This window comes from Cariama cristata, unplaced genomic scaffold (assembly GCF_000690535.1).
Source record: "Cariama cristata isolate BGI_N322 unplaced genomic scaffold, ASM69053v1 scaffold34264, whole genome shotgun sequence".
Classification (NCBI taxonomy): Eukaryota; Metazoa; Chordata; class Aves; order Cariamiformes; family Cariamidae; genus Cariama; species Cariama cristata.
The window spans coordinates 13,996-37,721 of record NW_009614122.1 but is presented as its reverse complement, the minus strand read 5'-3'; the positions used below and the strand labels follow the sequence as shown (position 1 = coordinate 37,721).

Genomic DNA, 23,726 nt, shown 5'->3' with positions numbered 1-23,726 from the left:
AATAGCTCATCTTCTGTTGCAAAGGACAACAGATAAACAGGGAATAGGCATGATATCACTGTCACATCCGTAGCAATGGTTTATTGTAATCTGTGCCATTGGAGCTTACCTGTCTGCAAATAAGACAAGACATTTTCTTGTTCTTACGAGAATTGAAATACCCTGGCAACATTGCAGCCTTTTCATCTTTATTAATTACCCAAGACGTATATAATTTGGAGCTTAAAAACACTGCTTCAGACAGCATGAGACTTTTAGTCTTCTCAGGGCTGTCAAGATAAAAAGCACCTGCAACAAAACCTGTGACAGAAAATCCAGATAACGGCATTGCGAATGTTTATGTGAAAACCTGTCTCAGACAATACAACTATGTAATATCAGATGTAAAGCTTTGGATCAAATGGGGCTACTGACACGATCCACTTCCTTTTGCTAGTATTAAATAAAGTAAGTCACTTCTGTTTAATAATCAGGCCTCTGTCTCTACATTTGCACTGCATAAATCAGAGTTAAAGGATTTTTACATTTGTCTGCAAGGAGAAATGACATTTTTGGTTTTCCCATCAGCCATTCTCACTATTTTTCTTGTTCTCATAAAATGGGATTTTCACTGAGAGATGGGTGCTAATTACTAGAATCCACCATCTTGAAAGGTATGGCTTTTCATGTAGACAGAAGACAGATAAGCAAGGTCTGATGCAGAAAAGCCTTTAGCTGCTCTTCTGGTGTTTCTGTACACAAGCGAGGTATTCTTGCACGTCGTCTGGAGAACCAAGGATAAGAGGGACTCTCTGGTGAATACTCTCAGGTTTCACATCCAACACCGCCTCCGTCCCTGTAGTCGCCACCCCACCTGCCTGCTCGATGATGAAAGCCATAGGGTTGCACTCGTAGAGAAGTCGGAGCTAGAAAGAAAGAGGGAACATGTGAATACCTTTGGGGGAAATTACACCAAAGGACTTGCCAGAACTTAACTTTCCTTTTGTGATTTTAGAAAATTTTGCACCAAACATCAATTAGACATCATGTCAATAGCAATAGCAATGTCTCTCGATCAATCAGCCCCTCCTTCTCCCCTCTCCTTCTCTAACCTCCCTTAACACCTTCTGTTTCAAGGAAGACCATACTGACCCTGCATCCAAGCATCACCACCATTGTATCCAAGCTAACATACTGATGTGGAGCACCAGTGGAGCTGTATTTTGTCAGAAATGTCAAAAGTAGCTGTCGGGCCCACAGACATCAGCAAAACAGGTAAACCAGCTAAGTTACTAGTACCGGGAAAGAAAAGCCAAAATCTCTTCTCATATACAGTCTTTATGTGTTACCTCAAAGCTTGGGGTAATCGTGTTGTGTTTGGTCAGGATATTTTTGAGTTTGAAACTTGATGCTCCCAGTTTCAAATTTCAGGATTTGATTGCCACTCTTCAGAAATGTGAATAGGTATTAGTGGTCTCAACTCATCCAGATAGTGACTCTGTTTTCAGAAGTAATTACAGTAATTATTAAAAGCAAATTTTCCCTTTTGATATGGAGGCACTTTTGGTTTGAACCCTGATATCTATTCATATCTTTTAAAATGTTACTTCTATGGTGCCTGTGTTCTGGTGGAATGCAAACTTATTTGGGACATATGCCAAAAGTTTCTGTGTTTAAAGGGACATAGATGATAGCTGGTTATTTTTAAACAGACATTATTTCTGTAGGTTTAGCTGAATCTTTGACGGTCTATGACGTGCTCATGTACAACAAAGTTAGCACATACTATGTTTAAAGAGCTTTTCATATGTGCAAAAGGGAGAATGTTTTCTGGGGAAAAAGAAGCATGACAGAATGAACCATATAGAGAAACAAAGAAATGGGTTGGACACAGGACTTTACTACTGATCATTCGTTTATTATGCTGTTTATAATAAAACCATGATATACCACAAACTTAAATAGCACCTATTAACTTCATTGTAATCTTTAAAGCCTGCTGAAGTGCTACTTCTGGTACAAGGACTCCATCTGACAGGGAGCATAGGACCAATAGCCTTCATTGTTTTTTTAGAGCATGGCCAACTTTTGGAAGATCATGAGCCAGAAAACAGAAGTAGTACTACAGTGGAACTACGTGTTGAGTTTCTTGTTGCTTAACTGTGACCACATGGCTTAAGGAAGGCAGTTTTCCTTCAGGTAGTAGTGCAATTGCACTTAGGGGTCTTTACATGGGCTCTGTCTTCAGATAGGTTGAATATTTTTCACCTAATAGAGAACTATAAGCCTTAAGTTCATAAAAGTATTATTTAACATATCTGATTTGAAAAAAAGGATCTATTTGTTGGCTGGTTCTGCTCTGCTTATTAAGCATTTTGTTCTCACTCGTTCTTTAACTTAAAGGAGGAGCCCTATATGCCAGGGCCTACGTGCATGTCATTTACATATGCTCTAAAGCTTTTGGATCAATTCCAGTGACATTTGGTTCCTCTCAGCTTTCTATTTAGTGCATAAACTATCTTTCAGGGGGATGATAATCAGGGCACCTGCCACAAAGGCATTATCTCTTCAAAAAGAGGTTTATGTGAAAAGAACTGTATACACCTGCATTCTGGGAAGGAAAGAAGAAAACTTTTATTTGTGATGGTAGTACACTTTTGCTTCTGTCATTACTCTCTCTACTATGGCAGTGCAAGCCAAATCAGTCCAATAGTCAATGCAGGCTGACTCATGCAGAAATCCCGATTTCTATAAAATTATGTAAGTACTTTGTACATTTGTTCTTTTGTCCTGTTTCTCATCTTTTCTCTTCAACAATGGTTTAACACAGATTTCAAAACAAAAAGTTTAATTTGAAGAGGCCAGTCAGCAAACCCACTTCTCTCACACACAGCAAATTCCTTTTTTGTCTCTTGCTGTGATACACAAACAGATCCACACTGTGTAATGGGGTTTTTTTGGTTGTTGGTTTTGTTTTTGTGGGTTTGTTTGTTTGTTTGTTTTTATGGGATGCTATATCAAATATTTAAATCAAATCTGCCTGAACAAACAAGCATACATTTTCTGTTGTGTATCCTGAAAAGAGTTCTTTTCCTGTTCTTGTTTTGCAGACCACTTGCATCTGCTGTTATTATGATAAATACATGCTCACCAAGATGGAGCCAGTGGTCCTCTGTCCCTAAAGAACTGTAGACATCAGGATGTTCTAATACCAATGTGGGAGATGGGGCAAGTAATTTTATGAAGGCAGATTCCTGCACATACCAGCCAAGGATACAAAACCATTTGAATAGAAGGTTTTTAGTATGGTGTTAACAAGGGAAGCAGGTGGTCTTAGAGTCAGAACACCGTGATCAATCTATTATGCATTGAGCCAATCATGTCCTAAGGATGACCTGCAGGTTACTGGTGGCACACAGATCAGCTGTATAACCAGATCTCTTTTAAACATATATTTGTTTAGATATTTGATAACAAGGGTATCTGATGCTGCAGGAGAAAAGTTGAGGTTGACTATGGTCCATGGCCCAGCAGATTCAGGGAGTCACTGCATTGCATTGCATTGCATTAAGTCACAGTATGTTTTATATAGGTGTCCGTATGGGAAATCATCTTTTCCCAGAATCTCAGCATGCATGAAACTCACCTTCCACTGACAGAGTTTTTCAGATCAGTTAGTAGAAGTTTGTGTTTGCAGGGCTGGTGATAGTAAGCTCAGCACCCTTTGGAAACATCAGGTAGGCAAACTTGGTTGTCTAACATTGAATAAAACCCTGTCTGGAGTTCAGGGTATCCCACTTGGATTCTAGTTGCCAGTATAAAGTGCAGAAGTCTTCTTAGGCCTGTGGTGTATCTGCCAGCTATGCATAGATATCTCAATAGGTTTCTATGGTACTGAAGTGTTTGTCTTTAGAAAAATGAATAAAACCCTCGGTTGCAGTGAAAACCTTTTGAGTAGTTTGTAATAGAAAAGCACACAGGAAGATTTCTGGCCTAAATTGGTAATTGCCTACATTTCTTGCCTAAATTCAATTGCTGGCCATTACACACATGGATAATTTTCTCCAGGGGTGGAAAATTATTGTCTGTTTATATATCTAAACTATTCCTTTACATCTCTGGGAGAATGAGAGGTCTTAGGTTGACTAAGTTCAACAGAGAGTAAGTCAAACAATTTACCTTTCCTTTAGGACTCTTCTGATTAGCAGGATACATGAAGATCCCACCGTACATCAATGTACGGTGAACATCAGCTACCATGGAGCCCACGTATCTGGCACCATATGGGGAACTGCCATCCTGAAAAATACAGAGTAAAGCATTATATCTACCAGGCTAGACAGCTAGTAGCTTGGCAAAATGTAATTTTGTTACAAAACAGGAATCAAAACTGCTTAAATCAATGGCTGCTTATGGACACTGTAAATGCCTAAATCAGCCTGAGGCTTAGCCTTTTGGGTTGTCTACAGGGTTCTAAAATAAGCCCTTTGAAGAGCTGCATTCACAGTATGGAAACCAGGGTGCCTGTAATTTGAGTGCACAATTTGACATCAACACCCAGCCTGTGAAAAAGCAAGGGCTGCAAACAGTGAGCGAAAACTTCTTCACGTTGCCAGAACAAGGTACCCATTCGATTGACGATCCTTCACTGGTTCCTAAGTCAGGGCATGAGGAGGGTTGTCACTTTTCACTACACATTCAGATGGTTCCCAGAGGACTCCAGCTTTTTGTTCTAGCTTATTTGTCCAGTTGTGAAATTGGTTATTGTGTTCATTCTGCAGCTTGGTTTGGGAGATAGCAATTTATTCATGGATATAGTTTTCCTTGCTCTCAGCTTAAAAATTAATGTTGTTGAAGGAGATGTCATTTTAGTGACAGCAATCAGGGAAGTTTTTGTATCAGTCTTAGGTTTGCTGGTCATAAAAAATGTAAAGTAGGAAACACAGAAGGCAAGCAAGGTGTCTTGCACAAATAGAAGCTTCATACACCAAATAGCATCCACCCAAGAAAAGCGACGTGTCACCATACTTTTATGAAGAGAAGATACACAATACAAATGTAAACTGAAAGAAAGCTTTTTGGAAACTACTGTGCCAAGAAGTCTGTTGGTCTTTTGATATGTCTCAGTCTGTCTTCAATGAAGCAGAGGAGGAATTTGGACATCCCCAGAAAATTATTAGAGACTGTGACTTCATGCACATTTAATATGCATATATATTTGTGTATTGCAATGCTAAAAGTTTGAAAAGACCTCTGCATGTTTCTCCTGTCTGGATCAGTTGTCTAACAGAAGATCTTAGTGCTTTGTACAAAGCTCTCCTTGTGCTGATACTAGATCCAGAGAAATATAGAATCATAGAATCATTATGGTTGGAAGAGACCTCAAAGATCATCAAGTCCAACTGTATACCTGATGCCACCCTGTCCACTAAACCATGTCTTGAAGTGCCACATCTAAACGTTTTTTGAACACCTCCAGGGATGGTGACTCCACCACCTCCCTGGGGAGCCTGTTCCAATGCCTAACAACTCTAACAGTGAAGAAGTTCTTCCTAATGTCGAGCCTGAACCTCCCCTGGCACAACTTGAGACTGTTTCCTCTCGTCCTATCGCTAATTACCGGGGAGAAGAGCCCAATCCCCACCTCGCTACAACCTCCTTTCAGGTAGTGGTAGAGGGCGATCAGGTCTCCCCTCAGCCTCCTCTTCTCCAGACTAAACAACTCCAGCTCCCTCAGCCACTCCTCATAAGGCTTTTAATGTAGAGAACTGGTTCAGCAATGCCAGCTCCAAAACCTTCAGACATCACAAGTTAGTCACCCTTCCCCGCAAAATCATGAGGTTAGCTGTGAGAAAAAAAAAAACACAAGTGAGAGGAAAAAACACAGATAGAGAAAAACATCAGTCTATTTTGAAATCACTTTTTTCTGTGCAACCGTGAAGTTTTGTTATTTACTCTCTTTTAAAATCAGAAGAGATTCTAATGAAATGACATGCTACAATGCAATAGAACACTAGGAAGTTGAGTCCTAAGCCGCTAAATATAAAGCTTGGATATTTGATACATCTGGCAGTAAAACTGGAAGAGAGAACCGTTCCAGCCTAGGTAATAACTCTTGTTATTACTGTACTTGTGCTGTTTTCCACAATTCTTGTACATATTAGGAGAACTATTGAAAATTCAGAGGAAAACAATACACAGTATGAAAGACATGATGGAAAAGACACAGCCTGGAGCTTCTGTATTTAATTTAGTTTAAACCTGGCCCTATTACTTCCAGGCACAACTGAACAATACTTTTAAGTATTTGATCCCTTATTTTTCACGGATTACCCTCAGATAATTAGATATTTAGACTTCAAATCATAGCTTCTCCATCTCACACCTGTTCGCACTTGTGACTTTGCAACTGTAAAAATCTGAGGTCAGAAGAAAATACCTTAGGAGGTGTTAAAGAGATACTAAAGCAAGTTTGCAGTTTAAGACAAGACAATTTTCAGGGAAAGATGTGATTGCAGTCTAAAATAACCTTTAAAAATACAATCAAAGCAAGACCTCTTTTTTATGGTTTCAGAAGGTGATGAAGCAAGTCCTAAGAAAAGTTTGTTAAACATTAAGAAAAGTCACAGTGTATCGACCATAAGCAGGCCCTGAAACAGACTGCTAAGGACTGCTTCTATGACATTATCAAATAAGGAGTCTGCAACCCACATGTGTAAAATTTACTGACCATGAGCTGTACAGCTGAGTCACCTGTGTACAAGTCTTCAGATATGTTTGGGATGTGCTGGATTTCCTATTCACGTGCAGGCCATTTACACAATTTGAGTGTACAGGGGCAGTGTTATGTGAAGCTGATGAGATGCCACTGACAATTTTAGTTGCTTCTTACCCTGATAGAAATTCACTTTCTAGAAATACAGAGCTGAGACATTGCTGAGAAAAATACAGAATAGAAATTCCTTCATTCTGGTATGGTTATCACTTGAACCACAGACTGAAATAAAATTTTCACTTCCCTTAGCGTTCAACTACCTACATGGAAGGAATAAATAGTCCTTTTAGTTACTAGAAATATTACTTCTTGTTTCTCCAGTTTGGTCACTCGTGCGTCTTTCTTATAGATGAGAAAGTTAACAGGTGTTGCACGCATGTTGGCATATTGTCCAGGCTTTCTTCTCACACAAAATAGCAGAGAATGGTAGGGAGGTTCATCCCAAGTTCTGAGTAATGCCAAGCTGTATGTTTGCCCAGTGATCACTATGCACTGGTTCGACTGGTGCTAATGAAAGCATTGGAGAACCTTGATGTTCCCTTGGTCAGCGTCCATCACGTTTGAGTAAACTTGTGATTGCTCTTAGTTTCACCTTTTCCGCTGTTTTGTTTTGCTTAACCCAGAGGAACAAAAATGGCTCGTAACAGATAGGTCCTGTGATTTTTTTCTTCACAATGTGATGTAAGTCACTTTTTCACTTATTTATTCTACTGATTTCTGACATCTATGGTCCTCCACAGCAGAACAAGACTATGTTTTTCTTGCGTAAGGATGATGACTAGGAGAGTGGGGGGCAAAAATATTTTCTATAGACTACAGCAGCAATATTCTGCATGCCTTGCTCCACATACAGTTATGGTGACAAAAGCACACTGTTTTTATTAGCTTTTTATATCACTTGGGCACAGCTGGTCTGGCTGGCAGAAGAATGCTTCATGCTGAAATGTGCTGCTGATGCTAAGTTTTTGATGGCATTGCTAAGACAAATCCTTAACTAGGGAGTCTCTATTGTGTGGCTCTCAATCAGCAAACTGTGATGAGACTCAATTTCTCTTGTGGCTGTAGGAAGGGAAGATAAAAATGGGTGGAATAGCAAAGTACAATGATGTCCACAGCATGTTTTTGCGTTCTACCACCAGAGAACCAGTGCCAGCTAGAGGCTAGGGCCCTGCGAGCATTACTGGAGGAAGAACCCACTTTGGGAAGGAGTTAAGTGAAATTTATGCAGAGAGAATTTCTGGCCCGGCTGTGCCCATTATACAGTGCAGATTGGAGTAAACATCCTGCATTACAGGCAGCCTTGCAAACAGCAGCTTGCTCTTCAAGCAGGTTAAGCAGCAGGAGATTTTATAATGCTTAACAAAAAACTAGCTTTTCTCTGGACTCTCGTTTCAGAAGAGATGTGTCTAGACAACTATTTCCCACTAAGATCCACATGATAATGGTAGGAGGTTTACAGCTGACCTGCAGAACAGCAGCACTTTCCAGTGCTTTTAATTCAGAATTAATGACTTAGGTGAATGGTGGTCCACAAGAAATTTTGAGGGTCAATGTGGCTTTGTAGTCGAAACTGTCTGGCCTGGGATGCTGTTATTAGATAGTAAGGGAAAATCTCTTATCTCCACGTAAGCCGTTGATTTGTAATGTTTGGTTGCCGATGACAGTGATACAGAACACGGGACATGTTATGGACAACATCCTACTTTGTTTGCCTGTTTTATTTTTAACTTTTCAGTTTTCTGTGGCAATCTTAGAGAGTCATCTGAACAGCACATCGACCAAGAACCACAGGAAGGAGGAAATAAAGGCAGGATCAAAGTAAAAACAGGGAAAAGAAGGTAACAAGTAGCTGAAATTAATGCCTAGTCTCTTGGCTTCTAATGGCCAGAAGACCATAGGATGAGCATGTTCCACCCGAGTAAGAAGGGGTCCCCCACGCCCCACATGTCAGTTCCTACTCAAGTCACAGGCAGGAGGTATCTGGCAGATAACCCCCACTGCCCTTCTGTGTGCTGAAGAGAGGAAGACAAAGACCAAAGCTGTGCAATGCTCCTCCTGAACACTGCAGGGAAGGTAGGAGCATCATCAATGTAGCTGTAGCTGTTAAGGCTTACAGATGATGCCAGGAAGCAGGTTTCATGCTATGGAAGAGTGACAACACCTTCTCTCTCTCTTGTCCTCCCACAACGCAAATATAATGTCCTTTTTAAATCAAGGAATGGAGTTATGCTCTTTGCAAAACTCAGGTTCATAACAAGCTTTCATATGGGCAGGGCACTTGCTTGTGCTTTGTGACCATAACATTGGTGCCTTGGCCCTTTTCCCACAGACAGCCCTACGTCTCAGAGCACCAAAGTGATGTGCTTGCTCAGCACCCTTAGGGAAGCTTCCCCTGCCCAAAATAACCCATGCACTACTGTGCTGCTTGCTTTAAAGTAACAAAAACACCTTCTGCCAACTTCTGCTGCATTAGTGCAACACCACTTTCAATAGATTTTCCTCAAATGAAGCACAGATTTGAGATAAAATAGTTTTTGCAGATGAGGTTTTTCCTGTATGTCCTAACCTAAGGATTTAGTGAATCACATTAGAGAGCTGTCCTCACTGACCCTGTGGTGAAATATCTCTGTCTGGTCATTCCACTGAGTTTGGAATCTCTTCAGTCTTTTTATAGTTGCCTGGGGTTGACTACTTAAGAGTTTTACTTTAAACAACGCTTGGGTAGTTTGCAAAAGCACAAATGAATAAATCCAGTCTTAGTGCATTATACTGAATACACAGTTCAGCATAACGTGAGCAGGATGAGAGGCGCAGCTCTCCCCTTTCCCAGCTGGATTAGTTTTCAGGAAGTATGAAAGTTGTGTCCTGGGCTTCTGCTTCTCTCACAGCTGAACTGAAAGCAGACTTTGAAGTTTCAAAACAACCTCAAATATTCAAAATTAGTGTATTTAAAATGCTGTGATGCGACACCCTCTGTAGCTACAATATGGGTAATATGGAGAAGAGGTTTTGATAAGAGGTCAGCATTGCAGCTATATCCAAAGTAGTAAATTCAGATTTTCAGCTCAGAAGGAGCTTCTCACAGAACTGTGGTTTAAACTCTTACTCATTACATTTCCCTTGTACAGCACCATAAAGTTTTCTACTGGATACATTGATTTTTACATGATCCTTGTATAAGTACCATTGACAACTGATAGCTTAAAAAATAGCTTAAAAAATAATCCTATGGCCTTTTTTTTAACAGCAAGGGCATTAAAACCAGTTTTCTGGCCAGATTCAGTCAGGAGCTGTTCCGTATCACCATATTTTGTTACAACTTACTGATCACATGTAGCCACACTTTCTAGAGAGCTTCCAGCTTTCCGCATTGAGAGTTTGTGCTGCGTCCTCCTTGCATCGACTAGAGGCCATACAGAGCTGTATGTCCCCATGAGGAAGTTCATCAGACATGGGATGTTCTCAGCTTTAGCTCTCTGAGGCATACAGTATAATCCTCTTAACGAAAGAAAATAGTGAAATTGTGCCTTACAACAGTTGTTTTTTTTTTCAACTCATGGGTTTGTTCGTGTTCCGTGTGATGCAAGTAGACAGTGCAAGAATGATACTGCATTTCTCAGATGCAAGCATGTACAGGAAGAAGAAGATGCCACCCAGATCCCTGCCAGCACCTTCTAGGCAGTACGTGGAATCTAGCCCCAGCTAGATGGGGAATTCCCAGTGGAATCTATGCCCAACCACATATATGACTGAACTGCATAGTCAGATAAGCTAGAAAACAAGGGTACCACCACATTTGGCTGGTACAGTTTCACAGTTTTGTTGAAAAACCTGGTTCTTCATGTACAGCACATTTTCCTCCACACACTGATGAAGAAGCTAAGAATTTACTTACTGAAGTCTAAGCTATAAAAGATGTCAGGGCACCAGAAAAAAATACAAGCTACATACCCAGAATGGACCTGATGGCACGAAAGGGTTACATGGGGCTGAACTCAGCAAGGCCTCCAGATCCTTTCCCATCAGCCAGGACTGCGTGGAATGCAGTGCGTGCCAGGGCACAGTACATTGGGTACAGTGCTAATGTTTTCTTACCTCAGGGAATTTCTTCTTTTGTAAATATTCTGTCATTGCAGGATCAAAATACTTTGCATAACCTTCATTGAGACTGTATATCTTCCCTTTCTTCTTGATTTTAACATCTCTGTCCACCAAAATAAATTCACCAAGACCCTGCAGAAGAACAGGATAGACCAGCTATTAGCAAGCAGCAGAAAATTTTGTTGACTTTCTGTAAAAGTTGTCACACTAGAGGTGGCAGAAATGCTAGCACAGCTTTGTACTTTCAGCACCAGTCTTGTGTATAACTTCACAGTATTTCAAACAGAGCAGAAAACACAGAATCTGTGTTAAGTTCATGAAAACTTGTCACGTTGGTGCTATAAACAAAAGGCAATTCAACTGTAACAGTTAGCATATCAAAAGAACACCAGTCAGTTCTGAAAGTAGGTGGATCGTGAGTCTCTGTCCACAAACCATAAGGTTACAAATTACGAAATTACACTGCCTTCTGATTTTTGAACTCTTCTTGCCTCTCTTAAGTATCTTGAAATTAATGTGGTCAGCGAGCCCCAGGTGTTGCTGTCTGCAGTCCAGGTGCAACTTCCACCTTCTCTTCCTCTGTGTCTAACCAGAGCAGTTCAGCTCCCGGTTCCTCCCACTTGGAATGAGCCTATTTGTAAAGGTTAGAAGGAATTTTGATAATAATGCATCCTTTTCTCTAAAAAAATTCCTGTTATTGCCCGCATCTAATGCTGGTTCTCAGATGAGTGGTCTTCTTCCTGCATTCCTCCAGTAACATTTGTTGGGCTCTGGGGCTGGGCACAGAGAGGTGGCACATGTCCGATTGTATGGGTATGGTTGTGCCTTTGCAAATTGTTGAGTATGTGGCTTAGAGGATTTAGCCATAAAACTAAATTGCACTCAGGAAATCAGACATCACTCTGAATGAACTGTATCAAAAAATGGTCCTTGCTCCATGCTAAACACTGAACGTGCTGAGGTTCTTCTACACAGAGAAAAAGCAAGAACAAGAAAAAAGCAGGAGTCCTTTAAGTGGAGGCAAAGACACCATTCAGAGTAAATTTTCTGAAGTGTTTGTGCAAACCAGCAGTCTGATTTGAATGAACAGGCTTTCAAATTCTATTTAACTTAAACTCTCTTTCACTAAGTAGAAAAAAAAAAAAAAAACCAAAGAGGTATTGCAACCAACATATTCAGATATTATTAAATATTTGCAAAGTGGAGGTGGGATGCTCCAGGATGTGAGTCAAAAACCAAGTCACGTAGCTTGCAAAGACAAGGAGTAACAAAAATTAATAAACCCAAGCATGGAAAGCTCTAATTGATCTTGGCAGTGTGAATAACACCATGACTGTACCGGATCGAGCATGAAGCAGTCCACTCCTTGCCCTGTGGAGAGGGCAACCAGTGTAGCGCTGCCGTACAAGGCATAGCCTGCAGCAACAATATTGCGTCCGGGCTGCAAAGCATCTTTTTCAGAGGGCTCGTCATCTGTTTCCTGTGGAAAAATTACCATTGAACTGAAGGTTAAATTCATATGAGAAACCGTAAACACAACACTTCAATAATAATGTGGGACAGATTTCCTTTCTGTGTCTTCACAGACTTTTGAAACAACCAAAATAGAGATTTTTCCCACTAGTTCAGGGCAAGTTACGTACAAGTACATGCACAGGCTGGGACAGGACATTGAGAGTTTGTTATTTTATACATGTCATGCAAACAATATGATACCTGCAACAAAGCTGATACCTTAGCATTACAGCCCAGTCTATTGATTCAAGATCATCAGAAATCTGAGACAGAACAGAGGTACTAATTTTCTGTAAATGTAAATGTAAGCTATCATACTGACACCCCTCAGAGCGAATAACTGTGAGGTGAATGCAGTAGTTTACATTACAGACAAATTGCTTCCAGTAATGCAGATTAAAAGGGTAGATGGTCCAACACAATGGAAACAAGATTGTGCATTGGTCTCTGCCAGTGAAGAGATTGATAACTGAAATGATATAAATGTTGATATTGCATATAAAATAACAAATGCATTTGCATACATAATGTGTGTGTGTGTGCGAGTATGCACATACAACTCTACATAGAACATTCACGTGGCGTTTTATTTCAGGCTTTTAATCAATTTCCGACACTCATATTTTGATTTAGCCCTTTGGTTATCGCTGATCAACAATAGCCCAAGCAGACCTGGTGCAAATATTTCCAGCCAGCTCTGGGGGTGTGCCTCAGCCACGGCTTGCAAGAGTTCGACTGGGGTGGGGTAAGAAAGGAGAACAGCCAAGAGTACTTGGGAAGGCTGGCTCCAGCCTTCATCTCCTGGGGCTACAAATTTTAATGCTTGACATTAATGTTTCTTTAGAAGCTTGTCAGTTGTGGTGGGTCTTCTGTAGATGTTTTGGTGGTGGTTCATGAGGAATTACAATGAGAACCCTCTCAGATCCTTCCTTCAGGCTTTGGTTTGGCATTTTATTGTTCCAAACTCAGACAATTTCTCGATGATTGCATGGGCTTCATTAGAATGAGTAGCAGCTAAATAGAAATAGCAGGTCTAGCCCAAAATACCTGGTTAAAAAAATAAAAATCAGTGGAGACTGTAGGAAATCAAGTATTTGATGAATATTGAGTAAATTCTTTAAAAAATCAAGAATGCCTTCCACAGATATTTTCTAAAGGAAAACACTTGCTTTCCAACAAACAAAGGAATTCTCTGTATTCTCTGGTGTGTCCTATGGCTAGGAGCTCTCAGGGTGCCCATCAGAGTCCTAGCAAGGTGGAAGGCTAAGGGTAACCTGGGGATCCCGTTCATCATTGTATGCCAACATCTAGAGGAAAACTGAGATGTGGGACACCACAACTACATCTTTCTTGGCATATGAAGACTGTAATTCCACATCAAAATGTTTTCATTTGCAGCTGAAACATTTTGTTACTTTTGTTACTTTTGTTACTTTTGCTTACAGTTTTTAGCTGTATTTTGCTCAAAACTTTTTTTTTTTTTTTTCCCCCAAGTTCTTCTGTGGAAAAAAGTCCAGTTGCCAGCCAGCTCTTCATGGGGGCTGAAATACAGTATGTACAAATACAGCTGGTATGCAAGCCCTTGGAATTACTGTCAAGCTGCTTTTTGAGAGAGGTTCTAATGCACATAATAAAGGAAGACTAGTTAAAACCCCTGTTTGTATATTCCAGAGCTTTGAATTCTGACTATTAGTGGCTAATCTTTTGCTAAACCATCTTTTACAGAACCAACTATTCTACCCTACATAGCTGCTTCTGTTTCAAAAATATAGCCCCATGGTGCACACATCTCAACATCCAAAGCAACGGTTGTCTATAGTAGGCTAATTATTTGCAACATTAAATGCAGAATTAAACATATATTTATGTAACTAATTGCAAACATATGATTCTCCTAGCTTTTTGTATGCTTTCCTCATTAAATAAGAATTAATTTTGTATAACTACAGTAAAGAGGTTTGTTTTATAGAATATGGTGTATATACAGTATATGTAGCTGCTGGTTACATATGATATTGATTTAAAACATGTTTTTCTGAGATGCGCTTTTCAGTCCTATCTCTTAAATGCATTTTCTATGTTTATATGGCTGAGAAACCACATATTTGTTAACTATTCTGAAAGAACAGAGGAACTCCTCCCTCAGGAGATGAACAGTTCGGCAGAATTCACTTGTTTTTCCATCCTTATTCACAACTGTGTTTCCAAGAGCCAGCTTCCAAAAGGAAGGAAAAAAGCTCAGTCTCAAACAAACATTTCGCAGAGCTTGTCAGAATGTAAAAAAGCTAGAGATCAGCTGATATTTCATCGTTAGGACTGCAGGAGTTTAGTGCTGCCAAGTACCATGTTCTGTGAAACAAACCAGGGAATTAAGCTGGCTGGTAAACTCTGATATTTTCACTTTCTGGTGCACAGATGTATTTCCTTTCTGCTATATTTTGACTATGAGATGATTGCAGTGAGATCTCTTTAAAGGTCTTTATGCAAAGCACTGAAATAGGCAGAGGGACTGCAGAGAAGCTCTGGCAAGTGTTGACACAGTCACTTTGGTTTGTTTTTGGTGTGAAGCAGATGAAACAACGTCTGTGGAGTATGGCTATAGGGGTACCCTCAAGTGATATCTGAGTTTGAAAATTTTTGCATGTATGATCTGCCTAACATCACATGAGTGAGTTCTCATCAGCACTGGGAGCAGATCCAGAACGACTTGGTTTCCAGGTCTCTGTTTGTATCATGTGTTTCATGAGTATCCTTTGTGATTGCTCTGAATTCTTACACCTTCTCCATGAGGGACCACATGGAGGGAAGGACAATGTCCTCATGACAATGAAGAAGGGGAAATAAAATGCATCTGAGGCATTGGGCAAAGTTACAAATTAAAACCAGAATGAAACAAAGCAGCAGAGTTTCATAGCATATATGTGCAGCATGAATCAAGAGTTGGAGATTCAGCTCAGTGTCATGAAAAACTGGGAAGAATCCGAGCAAAAAATGCTTACTGTCAGCACGTCCTGAGACTCCAGCAGCTGAGAGCCCCTCAGTGGCAGTGACTGTCAAGGTCCTGTCCCTTGCTCCGGCTTCTGCTGATTCAGCAAGGCTCCTCCCTCAGCCCCACTTTTCTGATGTTTCTGTTCTTTTTAACAATACCACCCATGCATCAGAAAGTAAAAGCCAGGTGGAAAATTAAATAAACTTAAGATGGCATTTACTTCCCGGTGGTTTTCTCTAAGACACTGATGCAGTGATTTTCTGGCAGGAGGCAGTGGTGCCTGCCACCATGGTAGTGGCTCTGGATTGGGAGCAGCCAGAGAACTATTTTCAGGTTTGAAATGTATTGGCCAAGTCTGGCCTTTGTAGAAAAGAGCTGATTTTTTTTTTTTTTTCCCCTAAAATGAGGCAAATATTTCAGTTTGGGAGGGTGTACCTTTGCCAATGAATTTCAAGTGCTGACACGGTGAGAAAATCAGTCATGCAATCATCTGAGAATTAGAAAGTACCAAATATCAGACAGGTGCAAAGGATCATCCTTTGGAATTACAATTGTTCTAGCTTTTCCAAAATGATGTTCATGAACCTTAAATGGCTTGAAATCACGTTTTCTTTCTTAAATGATTCTCATCCACTGGGATAAACATCTCACTTTTATTCCTTTCTCATTATTCTTCAGTAACAATCAACAAAGCTTTTATTATAATCTATTATTTCAAAGTATTTGAATTTATCAGTGTTTAAAGTTAATAGCATTGCTATGAAATTGTCTTGTCTGAGAGGAAGACACATTAATTAACATGTACTTTGGAATTAGCATTTTAATGGAAAGAATTATGCCAGTGAAAGTGTGTAAATTCAACACTGTTTCTAAATTTGCAGAGAAAATTGGTAAGTTGTTCTTGTAGTTGACAAACTGTGCTTCATCCTAGCAGCAGGGTTTTAATTTGGATATGAAGCATTTGTACAAAGCAATGTGATTTTCTTTTTATGAATTGCTGAAGGGTATCCACCCACATGAAAACCAGTAACTTAAAAACAGTATTTACAACAAATACGTTAATATATATTAGAACAACAACAACTATGGAAGTAGCAGAAAATGAATTGAAAACTTGAGCATTTGGGAATGACATGAGTTCTTTGAGAAATGTTTCTATTCTGAAGCAGAATCCTAGAGAAGACTGGGAAGTCCATAGTCGTTACACACATTAACAGGTGCGTTAAAGATGGTAGAGAAATCTAATCTGTTTTCAACCTGCTAAGCTATATTAATCACTGAGCACTTGCCTTTATAGTTACGCAGAGTAACCTAACACAAAATTTCTAAAGAGAAAGCTGATGTTTGGCGTTTGTAAGATGGTGCTTACCACCATTGAGAATAGTGGACAACACAGCTATTGTCCACTCTAAATGTCTGGAGGTGCTGCAGTCTTTTAGGCTATCTTTAGAGAGATAAATGAAAAGAGTGGGAGCCCCTCTGCTTACCGTAAGGGTACGTGGCATGGATTGCATCCATACAGCTAAGCTTTCTCCCCTCCAGAAAGCAAGGCGGTAGATGGCATTGGAGGTAATCCCTGGGCTGCTCTTTCTACAAGCCATACCCAAGCATCATCTCAGTGTTGTCTGGCCTGGGCTGCACATCTGTGATGCAGGTTTGCACTAACCATTAACAGTGTGGACAGCCATATGCCAGCACTTGGCTTGTACCATGACCCTGTTGGGATTGTGCCATAACTGTTTTGTTTACTAGTAGGTGCACATTCTCAACAATGATGATTAGTGTATTGCCTACGAGAAAAGCAAAAAATGAGGATTAGCCAGTTGAAAATTGTGAGTTAAGAGATGCGAGTGGACTTTAAAAATGCATCATCGTATGTTTGAAGCGCAGTGTTTGAGTCTGCAAAGACTTCTCTGCAGTCACAAGTACTGTAAATTTTACTTCACAATAGCAATGGCTGAGGGTCTCCCATAGTCATATGACTGTGAGCTCAGGCTTCAGGAAAAACACCAACTGCTGGGAGATTAGCAATCAAATCACAAGACTTGGCATGACTCTTAACTATTAACATTTGTTAATTGGCCATGCAGTTGCTGTTCTGTGCAGCCTCATGGGAGCAGGCACCCTGGCAGGGTCTCGGTGGATGGAGGTGTCTGCTTCCTTCAGCCTCAGGTCGCCTCCATCGTTAGCATGCTTATAAGCTCTCATCCATAACTGGCACAGCAACTCATACTGGGAGGCCACCACACTGCTAATCGTGATACCGTCCGGGCAGTGACTGTCAGCTCTCCCCAGTCAGTGCCCAGGAAGACAAATGCTGTGATTTGTAGGCACCGCAACACCCCTCAGCTCTCCTGCAGCCAGTAAAGCATCACTGTAGGAGCTAACCAGCTGCCTGATGGTGAGAGGATTTTATTTAAGCGCCTGTGTGTCTGGAGGAGGGAATTGCTGCCACCTAACAATTTCATGGGGCTGAGTGTCTCCTTCCTGGGAATTCTGGCAGCATTTTAGCTCACATGAATCTCAAGTGTTCCCTCTTCTACTCTTCCTAAGGCTCTGTTGATCCCAAAGACGCTTAAAGGACCTAGGAAAGAAACTAAGCAAGTTGATATACCGAAGGCATTTTGCTTTTGCCAAGTGAATCATGCCATGTGTTCTTCATTCATCCACTTACCTTTTTGTAGATAGCAAATATTGTTCCTATTGGTGCCAAGCAGTCTATATTGGATGAGCCATCAAGGGGGTCAAAGCACACCACATATTTACCCTAAAACAGAAGTGGCAAGGGAAGCATTAAATGATATAAAATCTTGCACTATTATTTCCTTTTACTCGACAAAACCCATGTTTTTTGACTGTGTTCAGCCCTCCAAATGTGCCTTACGTGCCTTGTCAGAGAAGGCTGTGCTGTTGACCCAGCTGGCCCTGCAGCACAACACCCACTCCCTGCAGGGCCAGCCAGAGAAATAGGAGAGGGCATGTTTCTGCTCAGACAGCACAAAACCTGATGATAGAAAGGAGCAGTCCTCTGCTGCCAAGCAGTGCAAGAAATCGCTTGAAAGCAAAAGGAGTGACTCATTCCAGCAGCGGGCATCTTCCTCCAGTAAGTATGGTTTTGTTACATTTTGCTCCGAAAGAAAAGATCTGCCTGTGATGTGACGTTTGAGAGTAATAAGGCAGAAAGAACACATCTTGGGGAAAGGGTGGGTTACATCAGTGTGAGCAGCATCTCGCTGCAATCGGATCCCCTCCTGGGGAAAGCCTGATGAAGCAGTCAGGTGTTTCCTCCGGGCTTGTAATGTAAAACCCAGTTCTGCCAGCCTCTCATCTCAATTTATCTTGCCTAAATATTAACGTAATCCAAAACCATTACACTGGCGTTCAGGGAATGTAATAGTACGCTTACATCTGGGATCTGGGGCGTGTTAACAAGCTCAAAAATAATTATTCCCCCCTCCTCCTTCACAAAACTTTAATAATAATTCCACCCTCCACGGCTCCTTTAGCTGTTGAAACCATGCCATCCACCACAGTTATTAATCCAAACAACGCAGTAATGGTGCAAATTTTCTGAGTTCCCGCGGGAAGGGTTGGTTTTGTGGCCAGGCGCAGGTTTCATACTCGACACCAGAGTGCCACCTGCCGCTGCCTGGGCCCACAACCCCGGGAAGGCAGGAGATGCACAGACCCGCTTCTCCTTGGGGATGATGATGGCCTCCTTGTTCTCCTCCGTGACCAGGACGCAGGTGCTGTAGGAGGACTGAAGCATATTAATCACCAGGGAGTTGGATAATACGTCCAACTTCTTCACTTCGTCACCGGTCACGTTCACGGTGCCAGCTATACCAAACCTACAGAAAAGTGAAGATATCAAGAAACCTGAAGGAGACCAACAGTACAGGTTTTTAGGAAAACAACAAGTCAGCGTGGCTCTTTCATCTTCCCACACCTCAAACCTTTGGATTAAACTGCTAAGGTGCGTTAGCTACTGCTAGAAAATAAAAGTGTGCATGAGATAGAGAAAGGGCAATGGCATAATTTCTGGGCTTTATCTGGGTCTTTTTGCTCCTGCTTGGGTGTTCTCCAGGCCAGGAGCAGAGCCCACAGCCTGGCCAGTGGGTGCCCGACTTCCCCAGCAGCCCCACGAAGCAGCTGGCAGCAGCTTTGAGGAAGGAGAAGGGGCACTAAGCATCTGCATTATTTTCTGCCGCTGGCTGCTTAGAGCTCCGTGATGGTCCTTCAACCCACATCCACTCAGTCTTCAGCCACCCCAAAATCAGAAGCTTTACACACACCCCCAGATAATTCCTCGTGCTGAACTTTATCTCAGGATCAAGGTCTGTTTTATTCAGTGGTCCTTGGCTGAGTTCAGATGATGCTTCTGTTCCCTATCCTGATTTTAGCAATATGCTAATGATGTAGAATATAGTAGTACAAATATTTCTGAGATTTCCAGTTGCGGAAACACAGTTTAGAGCTAATGGGCATGATCTTAGAAGTATAAGGAATCATACAGGGAATAGATACAGCACTTTTACTCCTTATGGGGGGAAAAAAAAAAAAAAGGAAAGGGGCAACTAATTAGTCCCTAGGATGCTGATCAGCAGCAGGCCTTAGTTGGAGGCAGGGTAGGTCTTTTGTCTTACTCAAGGCTCAAAGCTGCCTGAGCTTTTCAGAAGCATTGAGTGTTTTGGGCACTCTGTTTTGGAGTGCCAAGTCTGAGATACTGGAAAGGACCATTATTTTCAGGAAGCGCTAAGCCCCCATTCTCCAGTTAGCACGTTTTCAGGCACATTCCCAGCTCAAGCCTACGGCTTGGGAAAAGTCCTGCTTTACTTTTGAATGGCAAATTTGTTAAAGATTCATGCTGTGCTTTTTAACATTAAAGGAGACACTTCACAGTCTCCTATTTGAAGGGGCTAGAAAAATCAAAGCTCTCTAACTTCTCAAATACAGATGGATGCAAGCCAGTCACAGTGGTTGAAAGTTTGCCATTGGAATTTCTGAAATATCATCGATAGTAGCAGTGATTTGAATGGTGTAAGTTACTTGTTTGTGTGTTTGGATTCTTTAGGTATTTCTGGTTCATCACCTGAAGCTTTTGTTTATGGAAAGAGACATTTGCTCCTCAACATAATGGATCTTTTCTTTCTGAAGGGAAGATTCATCTAGCACGGCAGCCATGTGTCCTGTAGGCTAGGTGGCTATTCCACCTCTGGTCTATCAGAGGGTGTCCCCACCTATTAAATACTTCAGAGGTTACATATTGAAAGATAAAAAAATGAGATAAAAGCAACTGTTCCTCTAAGTCAGTGAGGCAAAAAAGCTCAGCTTCACCTACTAAGTACAGAGACAAAGTATTGTTTAACAGTTAGGGCATAGGAGCCTGACGCTGCTATTAGTGTTGAGTATGTCTCATGTCCTCCCTACGTATTATGGTCCATGCCTGTAAAGTGAGGGTGATAGTACTGAGACATTGAATTCGTGATTTGAAAAGATCATTGAGGACTTTGGCCAAATAGTCAAGAGAAGCACAAAAAAACCGCAGTGTGTCATACGTTTTGGTGTCTCCACAGGAAAAAAAAAAAAATTACAAATGTTGCCTTTCTTACACAAATATTTTGCCTGTCTTTTTTGTGCATGTATGCATATGTACATACAGAGTCATGTGCAGAAATATACCTTTCAATACATAACAAATCCTGAATATTTTAAATGCATAATTTTATTAGGACGTTCCAGCTCTCTAAACTGCCTCAGACAGATCACCATTAAAAGAATGACACTGATGTCTGTTTCACCTGGCTTTGTGAGGAACTGCTCAGTTCGTTCCAGGCCTTCCTAAGGCAATTCTTTATTCCACTTACTAAACCACTGGGTGCAAAATTGTCATGTTTGGTTTTCATATAGAGCCTTTTAAGACTCCTCACCTGTAACCCTGGTACTATTTAAGGAGGGGGAAATGCACTTATGCATGGCAGCCTATGGCGTTTCTTACAGGGCTGTTGCTTTAGACCATTACTTATACTGCAGTCAGGCAGAGCATCAGCTTCCCAAGATAAGCCAAGCCCTGATTTGCAGAGCTCAGCACTGGGCTTGGATGTTAGCAGAAAATATCACGATGTGATATTCTGTGAATTCACAGTAGATTTAAAAATTGATTAATATCAGCACTTAAAAAGGATAATGAGGCGATCAGTGCATTGCAGTTCTAACTTGCGTTTTTAGAGTAAAATATTACAGAACAGCAGTTAGTTTAAATGTCTATCTTGCACCCAACATTAAAATGCTCCAGAAAGCGAGATCTCCCACTTCCCACTCTTGGTAATCCGGGCTCTGAACTCATGCCTTCAATCACTAGGCTTAAAAAAGACACTTCCAATGTATTTAGGAATCCCTGCCCACTCCCCAACCCTGCTGAGCAAGCAGCTATCTCTCTACCTCCTCTTCCTCCCGTATCGCTAGGTAGGACTCACATGTGGGCAAGGCCTGCCTTTCTGACTGCGGAGGAAATGGCCTTTATGGCAGTCAGCATGGAGTTGAGCAGCTGTGTCAGCTCCCCTGTCGCTCCTTTAACGCGGCGGCCCTTCTCCATAACGAATCGCGTGAGCGTCAGCATATCCGTTTCGAAGGGGGTTTTGTCAGACATTTTTGCTGGGTACCAGAGTTCCTGTCTTCTCGGCTGGATGAGACTCTTTCTTGCTGCGTTGAGATCCTGAGTAGCTGTTTTATTTTGAGGCGAAGCTGTTGGCTGTGTTGCTGGTCAGAGTTTATTAAGATGTTTCTGAGACCATGTGATTGAGTGCTCAGAATAACTGCACCCAGGATGGCTCCACAGCTCCTCCGGGATGGAGGAAAGGAGCCTGAGATGGGACTACAGCTGAGCAGCCACTGTTCTGTTGCTCTCTCCACGTACTGAAATTAGTGATGTGCAGATCTAGTAACATATTCTAATTGTCTGTTAGACTGCTTATAATGCAAAACTCTTGCTGGCTGCTTAGCTGGAAACTGCTTTCCTCTAGCTGCCTCTCAGCAATGAGCTCAACATAGCCAAGGCAAAGCGCACAATTTTGAAGGCACCAGAAATGAAGGCATCAGGCATCAGTAACCACGCGTGCTGTGGTGCCCCGCAGCAGAGCACCCACCGTGCTGTGACTCCGGATGGTGAAGTTCCCTTCCTATACCACCTTAATCCCTGCCTGCTCACCCTCTTTTGGCCTCTGCTGTAGACGAGGGTTTTGAAGGTGTGTGGCACATCCCAGGGGAATCAACAGGAGGTGCAGGGTGAATCTAAGACATGCATTTATTAAAGTCGTTTTATGTTGCTTGTTGGTTTCCTGCAATCCCATTTTAATGACTTCATTCCTAGTCTGGGCTACTTGTAATATTACAGGGCTTGCATGAATGAGAACGACTGGTGAGCTGTGGCTTGGTTCGTTGCAAAGCAATTATGTCTTCAATCATTTATGAATGACGCTTATCTGATTTAAGCATGTCTGTGTCATAACTCACAAAATGAAATTTTATGTCGGCTTTGGTATTGTAGTGCACCATGTAAATATAGGTATGTCCAAGTTTGCAATTAAACCACCAGTAACTCCTTACAAGCAATATACTTGGATCACATGATGCTAATGTGAAGATAGAGAGAAATGTCAGTGAACCAGGTACATGCTATCTAGAACATTGGGATTACAGATTTTAATCACACTCACATAAGGCAGTAAGAACAGTTATATGTTGTAGCCTTCATTGTACTTATTAGTAGCACTCTTTTATTTTTAAGCAGAAGAAAGCCCACACGCAAAACAAGAAAATCTGGAGTTAAAGAAGAGAAGTTTCATTGAGTTTCATTGTTAGCATTCATTTAACCCAAATTACTGTGCTAAAATCATGCCAGGAAGACAGAAACAAAAGTCAGTAACAAAACATATACCTAGCCTTGTTTTCATTAACAGGAACTGCAGCTGTAGGCAAAGAGTGTTGATTTCCCTTTGCTTTCCTGTTTTAATCTTTAGCGTTTCTTTGGGTTTTCCTAAAAGCATCTCTTCACCTATGAACAATACATTACTCGGGGAGTTGTAAAGGGATTTGAATGCTAAGGTTTTCTACTTTGAAATCAGCCTCAAGCAAAGGTCTTAGAGGCTGACAGCACTGAACACTAGCAACAACTAGAAAGACACAGTTCAGTGCTGCTGGTATCCCACTGGGGATGTTTTTCAAGCCTCATTCTAAGGAGGAGGAAGGACTGGTGAGCATGTGGAGCAACAGGCAGATTTTGCACTATGTCCTCTGAGGCATTGGTGGAAGAAGAAAGTGATCTTGAAGGTTTCTTTTTCTCTTTTCTACCTCTGTGATCTAGTTAAA

The 23,726-nt window shown here is 41.3% G+C and overlaps 1 protein-coding gene across 2 annotated transcripts; it reads right to left on the bottom strand.

The window, feature by feature from the left end:
• Positions 1–660: 660 nt before the first annotated feature.
• FBP2 (fructose-1,6-bisphosphatase 2) lies at positions 661–22,624 on the bottom strand. Of its 2 annotated transcripts, XM_009699291.1 has the most exons (8): positions 22,567–22,624; positions 21,836–22,082; positions 19,048–19,210; positions 18,034–18,126; positions 12,195–12,335; positions 10,850–10,987; positions 4,159–4,278; positions 661–905 (listed from the first exon to the last, which is right to left on the bottom strand). In XM_009699291.1, the coding sequence occupies exons 2-8, from the start codon at positions 22,006–22,008 to the stop codon at positions 711–713; spliced, it is 1,023 nt and encodes a 340-aa protein (XP_009697593.1). In that variant the 5' UTR covers positions 22,009–22,082; positions 22,567–22,624; the 3' UTR covers positions 661–710. The 2 variants fall into 2 exon arrangements, with proteins under 2 accessions (XP_009697593.1, XP_009697591.1); XM_009699289.1 differs by lacking the exon at positions 22,567–22,624 and having other exon boundaries at positions 21,836–22,084.
• Between the last annotated feature and the right edge of the window lie 1,102 nt (positions 22,625–23,726).